General features: G+C 55.4%; 1 protein-coding gene across 1 annotated transcript; it reads left to right on the plus strand.

The window, feature by feature from the left end:
• Positions 1 to 6499, plus strand: LOC310633502 (cytochrome P450 2G1-like; the record flags this gene model as incomplete). Its single annotated transcript, XM_083351218.1, has 9 exons — positions 1 to 180; positions 2319 to 2481; positions 2570 to 2719; positions 3508 to 3668; positions 4010 to 4186; positions 4722 to 4863; positions 5185 to 5372; positions 5702 to 5843; positions 6172 to 6499. The coding sequence occupies 9 exons, from the start codon at positions 1 to 3 to the stop codon at positions 6351 to 6353; spliced, it is 1485 nt and encodes a 494-aa protein (XP_083207344.1). The 3' UTR covers positions 6354 to 6499.
• Positions 6500 to 7934: the final 1435 nt, after the last annotated feature.

Here is a 7934-nt window from a genome sequence, read left to right on the forward strand (position 1 = left end):
ATGGAGCTGGCAAGCGCAGTCTCCCTCTTCTTGGTCGCTTATCTCTCCTACCTCGCCTTGCTGTTCGTCCAGAGGAAGTCCTCTGCCAGGGGACGGCTGCCTCCTGGGCCCACTCCTCTGCCTCTGATTGGGAACTTCCTGCAAATCAAGGGATTCAAAACCTTGGCGTCCCTCCTCAAGGTAAGTCCTCCTCTCTTGCCCAGGAGAAGCCCCAGAGATGTTCTGCCCTCGTCCGCTTCCACCTTGCCCCGGTCTCTGCTGGGTCTCTCCCGCCAGTGCCCTGGGTCTTCTCCAGATCCCCCAGCTGGTGAACAATCTCCCATGTTCCCAACCTTCTTCTGCCACACCTCCTTCCTCCCTCAGGACAGTAGGCCGAATCTTCTTTCGGGATCTAGTCTGGCTCCGTCTTCTTTCCTTTTTTCTTTCTCTTTCGGCTCCCGTTTATTCATTCACACCTACATGAAGCCTGGAAAAGGTTTTCCCCCTTGGCCGAATCATCTTCTGATCAAGCAGATCGAGTGTCTTCTGAGGAGCCTCACGATCCAAGATTAGAGAACACTTTTCTAGGCTAAAGCGGTTCTTGAGAAGCCTGATGGGGCTGGGAAGAGGGTTTGCTTACCTTGGGGAACGTTGTCAAGATGGTTCGGCTGGCAGAGGGAAGCCTGTCCAGCACCCCCTAAAAAGATAACACAGCCTTGACATGAAAGTTGTTTTTTGGGGAGCAGTTCTATAACCCAGAGTAGCCACCACCCATTTTTAATCCATCTAGTGTCTGGGATATTAATGATGAAACATCAGGAAATGCAAACATCTCCTTTCCTACACACCTGAAGGATACAGGCGCTGCCATCGTTGTCAAAAGACCCCCCAGGGCGGTGTCCTACTTTGGGAGGGGGCTGGGGTCTCTTCTGCCTTGGTGAGACTTCGGGGCATTATGCAATTTGTCTGTGGACTAAACGGACATGGTTTTGCCAGTGTGGTATGCTACACGATGAATAAAGGAATATTTATTTAAAACAAACAATCAATATTTATGTTCCAAGAACTGGATTCTCAAGGCAACTGGTGATTCATGAGGCAATTCTTCTGGGCTTAAGATTGTACCTCACAGCAACTTCAGCGGCTGTGCTGCAAAAGTTCTGTGTCAATCACAAGGCGATTGAGCCACCGAGGGGCTCTGCCTCTCTCTAGGAAACAGTCCTGCGAGCTGAATGACTCTCGGCTCAGCGAAGTGCCCCTCCCGCGACTCTGCTTCAAATGGCAGCAGAGGCTGGTTTCCACCGCAGAGAACCTCTGATTGCGTTCAAAGAATTTCTAGTAATCCAGTGACGAGAATCCTGTTGGTTGTGTGCAACTTGTTGAGGAAGGAAGAGCTTGGAAGCAAAGTTCAAGGGAGTTTGGATGGAGCCCAACCCCCCCAGGTTTCCACCCTCTGGCAAGGGCACCCCTGGGTCTCCTCACAAAGGCATGGAGGGGCTGCCTTCTCCTCCCTCCGCCCTGCAGCCCCGGGAACCTGCTCGGTTCCCCATCTGAGTTTGTCCTCAGGCTGACCTGGCTTCGCTTTTCATGGTTACCCGGTTCCCGAATGTGAGATGGGGGCTCTTAAGTCAAAAGAACCCGTGGATCAGCCAAAGCTGGGCGATGCAGCTACCCACTAAGGCAGGCGGGTGATCCCTCTGTGGAGAGAGGAATCCTGCAGGGCAGGGCAGAGGGTGGATGCCTCCTGGGGGCCGCTTCTGCCCCCCCCCCAGGGAAGGGTTTCGGCTGTGGCGGCTGCTCCCTTGCCCTCGGAGGTAGCTGCCTGGAGGATGCGGCGGCCCAGCTTCACCTGAAGCAGAACGATGGCCTTTCCGAGATTTTTATTCCACGGGCCCGTCTGGCGCTGGCGGTCTGGATCGGAGCACAGGCAGTCCTGACTTGCAACTGTTCATTTAGTGACCATCCAAAGCTACAATGTCACTGAAAAATGTGACTTAGGACTGCTTTTCCCACTTACGACCGTTGCAGCATCCCAGGGTCAGGTATCAAAATTCAGACACTTGGCAACTGGCTCACAGTTACGACGGTCGCAACATCCCGAGGGAGCACGTGATCCCCTTTTGCGACCTTCTGACAAGCAAAGTCAAGGGGGAAGCCAGATTCACGTAACAACCGGGTTACTTGCTTATCAACTGCAATGATTTTTGTAACAGCAGAGGCAAGAAAGGTTGTAAAATGAGGCAAAACTCGCTGAACGACTGTCTCACTTAAGAACACAAATTTTGGGCTCAATTGTGGTAGCAAGTTGGAGACTAGCCGTGTTTCCTCTCCCTGTGCAGCTACGGGAAAAATACGGCCCCGTCTTCACGGTCTACTTTGGGAACCGCCCGATTGTGGTGCTGTCCGGCTATGAAGCAGTGAAGGAGGCCCTGATTGACAAGGCGGAAGAGTTTTCCGGGAGGAAAACCAACCCCACCCTGCAGAGGACCTTCCAAGGATATGGTGAGGGCTCCAGGCTGGGAAGGCGGGAGCCGGTCAGGCCGGCCCCTCTTTCCTGGCCACGGGGCCCATCGCTCTCTTTTGCCCTCAGGGGTGGGCTTCTCTGAGGGGGAGCGCTGGAAGCAGCTGCGCCGGTTCTCCCTGACCATCCTGAGGAATTTTGGGATGGGGAAGAAATCCATCGAGGAGCGGATTCAAGAGGAGGCCCAGTTCCTACTGGAGGAACTGCAGAAGACCCAAGGTGAGGCTGGGCAGGGGGAGGGGGAGGGGAATCGCTTGAAAGGCTTTTGAAATGACTGGCCAACCAGACAACCACTGTAGGAATGCTGAGTGTGGACGTGAAGATGTCCAGGACATAGAGCTCTAGGGCTGGAAGGGACCTCAGAGGTCTTCTAGTCCAACCCCTTGCTCAAGCCAGGAGACCCTGAGTAGAGGGTTGGACTAGAAGACCTCTAGTCCAGGAGACGCTTGGGCTGGAAAAGAGCATCGCAGGATGTCTTCCTCTTTGCTGACCCAAGGAACGGAACGGAACAGAACAGGGATCCCTTCCTCTCGACATGAATAGATACTGGAATGGGACAACAATTCAATTTAGTTATTTAAAATAATGTTAAAAATTATTTTACTTTTTGTCCCTCTTTTGACATGATTCTATTCCACCATTTCTTCGATAGTAGGGTAGCGCTTGTTCCGTGACTAACTGTCCCCGCAGGGCGAGTTGGCTGTGGTCAGCTGGGCGCGATGAGTTGCCCTAGAGCAGGGGTCTTCAAACTTGGCCCTTTTATGACTTGTGGACTTCAACTCCCAGAATTCCTCAGCCAGCATGCCTGGCTGAGGAATTCTGGGAGCTGATGTCCACAAGTCATAAAAGGGCCAAGTTTGAAGACCCCTGCCCTAGAGTGTCTGTACGGGGGGGAGAGAGGAACCGCCCTCTGCGCCCCCAGGACAAATCAGGAGAAAATTGTTTACCTTTTTGGTCCTGAGCGGCTCCAGCCACATATTGATCCTCTCTTTCTGCCCCCGCACCAGAGAAGCCCTTCAACCCCATCTTCGTCCTCAGTTGCGCCGTGTCCAACATCATTTGCTCCATCATCTTCGGCAATCGCTTTGACTACAAAGACAAAGATTTTCTGGCCCTTATGAAGATGATGAACGACAGCTTTCGGCTGATGAGCAACAGCTGGTCTCAGGTAGCCCCACACAGCCCCTCGCCTCCCTTCAGCGAAACGGAAGGATCGGGGATTGCTGCTCCCTGGACAAACTGGCACCATGCCAACAAGTGGGGCAGTGCCAGGGCTTGGCAGGGTGCCAGGGCTTCTCCAAGGCCCAAGCGGGGCAGCCAGGAGGCAGGAAAGGAGCCTTGGAAGAAAAATCTCCAAGATTATTTCGGTTCCTCTCATATCAGCTGTATTCTGCAAATATATCTGCTGATTTATTCTTGAAATGCTGCATTGATTGATTGATCTCATTGTCTGACTAGGCTGGAATGAGCTCTTTTCCAACAGATCCTTTTCCCACTGATTTCCTGCAGTTCTACGATATCTACGCCAACCTCTTGAAGTACTTTCCAGGGCCGCATACTGAGATCTATGACATCCTGGAAGACATGAGGCTCTTCATTGCCAGGAGGGTGAAGAAGAACAAGGAGAGCCTGGACCCCAACTCCCCCCGGGATTACATCGACTGCTTTCTCATCCAGATGGAGAAGGTGGGATGCGGGCAGGCAGCCACGGGTGAATTCCCCAGCTCCGAGGCTTTGCCCCTGGGCAAAAGGTGGTCCACGGGTACATGCTGTCCCTTCCTAAGCAAAGGGCCGGGAAGGTTGTGGGACTTGAGCTCCTCAGCCAGATCTCGCAAAAAGAACCTCCAGGTCTAGTCAAAGGGAAAGTGAGGGGACGTGTTCCGTGTCGTCGGTCCCACCAACCCCCAGGGCACAGTCCTCCAGCCGCCCTTTCTCCCTCACGCCCAGGGCAACCTTGGGATGCCCAGTGTTTGCAGCTCCTTTCCTGCAGAGGGCGCTGGGGCACTGGCAGGGATGGGTCTGGAGGCAGCTGAAGCTGGAAAGGGACGGGCACTGGAGGGAGCGGGTCTGGTGGGAATCCCCTTGGCCAGTCCGGCCCCTTTCTAGGACGAAGGGGCGCTTAGTCAGCCTCCAAGCAGGGAAACCCCCCCCAGCCCAGCTGGAGAGCCTCATTCGAGGTCCCCCAAGGTTCTCCTTCATTTCGGTTCCGCTTCATCTTCAGGAGAAGGGCAACCCTGACAGCGAATTCAACCTGAAGAACCTGGAGATGACCACCCTGAACCTGTTCATTGGCGGGACGGAGACGGTCAGCTCCACCCTGAGATACGGATTCTTGTTGCTGATGAAGTACCCTGAAGTGCAAGGTATTTGGGGGGGTGGATTCGGCCCCACTGCAGCATTTCTCTCTAGCTAGGAAGCTGCCCCTCTGAGAGCCACAGGGATGGCCAGGGAGAAGTTGCTGTGAGCTGCACAAAGGCCTGGACTTCAGCCTAAGAGCCACCCATTAGGAGCTTCCCCTGCCATGGGGCGAGGGGGATGGGGGATGCCAGCCCCATGGCTCCCGAGAACAGCCTCCTCAGCAGGGGAGACCCTCCAGCCTGGCTCTTTAGTCCCCCAGCAGCTGATCCAGGTGCATCAGAGAGGGTGCAATTGAAGCAATTAAGTTTAAGACCACCTTTTGACAGCAAAGATGCATGAAGAAATAGACCGTGTGATTGGCCAGAATCGAATTCCCAACATTGAAGACCGTAGCCACATGCCCTACGTGGATGCGGTCATCCACGAAGTGCAGCGCTTCAGCGACCTCATCCCCATGAACGTGGCCCACGCAGTCACCCGTGACACGGAATTCAGAGGCTACCTCATCCCGAAGGTTAGACTTTTTTGGGGGGGAATGGGCCAAGCGGGCACGGGGGGAGGCAGCGTGTCCCCACCCAGCAGGATCAGGCGGAGAACTTCCGGACTGAGGAGGGCTGCCCACCTCGAGGGGGTAGAGTTTGATAACTTCCCAAAGCCAGTGCCTCCTCTCCCCCCATCCAGCTGACCGTGTGCGATGGGAGTCCCAAAGGACAAGCCAGACAGAAGGGTAGGAAAGCCCAGACTCGGCACCAGTCAAAACCAGCCCCGGTCTGACCATCTCTTGCCCCAAATCACCACCTGCCCTGAATCTTTGCCCCTCTGAGCCGGCCTCCTCTTCCTCAGGGCACAGAAGTCTTTCCCCTGCTCAGCACCGTCCTGAATGATGGCACCAAGTTTAAAAGCCCCAAAGGGTTCCACCCCGAGAACTTCCTGGATGAGAACGGGCGCCTGAAGAGGAATGATGCCTTCGTACCCTTCTCCGCAGGTACAGCCACATCCAGCCCCCCTTCTGCCCCCCTCTTCTGGGCCAGGCAGCTGTCCCTGGTTTTCCTCCTCTTTCGCCCTGCTTTTCCGGCTCCCATGCCAAGCTGGCACTGGGGGCTGCCTCGGCACTTCTTGCGCATGCTGGACACACCTTTGCTCCCACTGGCAACCCAGGACCCCTGGCGAGAGGCGGGCAGTGGCCCCCTAGGCAGCTGCCCTGCCTTTTCCAGAGAGTGGTAAGCGGCTCCTGACTGTCCAGCTTCAGGCCAGGAGACAGCTTGGACCTGCCCGGAGGGTCTAAGCCTGCTTCTCTCGCCCTCTCCTCGCAGGGAAGCGCCTCTGCCTGGGGGAATCCCTGGCCCGGATGGAGCTCTTCCTCTTCTTCACCACCATCCTGCAGAGGTTCCGGCTGAAGCCTGTGGGGGACCCCAAGGACATCGACCCGACTCCCCAAGAGTTCGGCTTTTTCACCATCCCGCCCCTGTACGAGCTCTCGTTCGTCCCCCGCTGAGAGGTGGGAGCCAAGCGGGCTTTTGCACCAGCTGGACTTTTGGGGGGGGCTGTGTGGTCTTCTTCTCTGCGACCCATCCGGGGCCGAGAACTCTGAGGGGCTGGGAAAAGGTTCCTCTTCCAGGTGTTTGCCTTGACAATATAAAGCTTCGCGGGGAACTGGTACAGCCTTGGTTTGTTCTAAGCCAGGGGGGGAGGAGGGGGGGTCAGGTTTGGTTTCCTGGATGTTATTGTACCCCAGCATAATCACCGGGGCAAATCTAGGTGGTTGACATGGTATTGCTGCAAGACAGCAAAGCTGAAAAAGTAAGAGAGCACAAAAGCCAGAGAAACTGTGATCTGTTCAGCTCGTTGCGTGAAAAGCCAAGAGACGCCCTCGGCCCCCAGCCTGTCCTGGGCCAGATGGCCCCCACCGTGGAACTCAGGAAGTCCACTTACAGGGGGCATGGGTGCCGCTTCCTGTTGCTCAGCCCATGAGCTTTGGGGGTATGTGTGGAAGGGGCTGGCCAAAAGACCAGGGACCCTTCACCCCTGTTTCTTGGGCCAGTGGAACAGCTGGCCGGCATTGCCCCAGCCTCCTCTGGCTGCCAGGCAGCACCGGTGTGCACTGAGCTACGGTCAGCTACTCAGGCCAGTCTCTGGGCCAATACCAGAACACGAGGATCCAGCCAAATGGGCCGAGCTTCAGCAGGATCTGAAGCAGCTGCTGGCTTGGGTTGCAGCCAAAGTCAGTCGAAGGGAAGCAGTTCGCACAGAAGTGAGGGAAGCCCCAAAGCAACAACACCTTTACCAGCCCTTGACTCCCAGGCTGCATTCACACAAGGTGCATAATTTAGTTGCCCCCCAGTGCATTCAACCATCACCTCACCTGCATTCACGTGGTATGCCAAGAGCCCCAAACCCTAACTGTGGATGATGCTAAGAAAAACTGGGCAACTGCAGCTATGGAACCTGATCTGAATTAGTTGTGTGAACGCAGCCAGGAAGGAGAAGAGGAAGGAAAAGAAATAACAATAACATGCTGATCTATGGCCATAACTTAAATTGGGAGGAGGGGGGAGTCCGCCATGCAGAGGGCTGAAAGGATAGCAGGGCAAGAGAGTGAAGGGGCCACAGGCCAAAGGGCTCCCCTTGCAAAGCAGCTTTTCTGGGACCAGGATCATCATTAGGATTAAAGCTTTTTCTCTCCTCCCCCCTCCCCCCCACCCCGCCGCCCGTGTCCCCAGACACCATCCAGACTCTGAATGCCCTCAACAGCTGCCCTTCACTTTTCAGAAAACTGCTCCACTGAGAGTTTTTGTGTGCCCAGTTTTGCATTTGGACATATTCTGACTTAAGACATTTCCTGGGTCAGCCATTGCTTCGCAGTCCCCTGAATTCCACTGCATTAGAACAGCCTGGGCTTTTGGGGGCGGGGGGGCAGGGAGGGGGCTGGGAGCTGCACATGCAGCACGGGAAGGTTGAGCAAAGATGGGCCTTCAACACCTCTTGAGATAAGTCATGATATCAAGGCAAAAGACGCGGCCGGCTGCCCGGGATCTCTTCACGGTCCTCACAGCCAGCTGAAGCCCAGTTTCCAACT

The sequence above is a fragment of the Vipera ursinii genome, assembly GCF_947247035.1.
Source record: "Vipera ursinii genome assembly, chromosome: 2".
NCBI lineage: Eukaryota > Metazoa > Chordata > Lepidosauria > Squamata > Viperidae > Vipera > Vipera ursinii.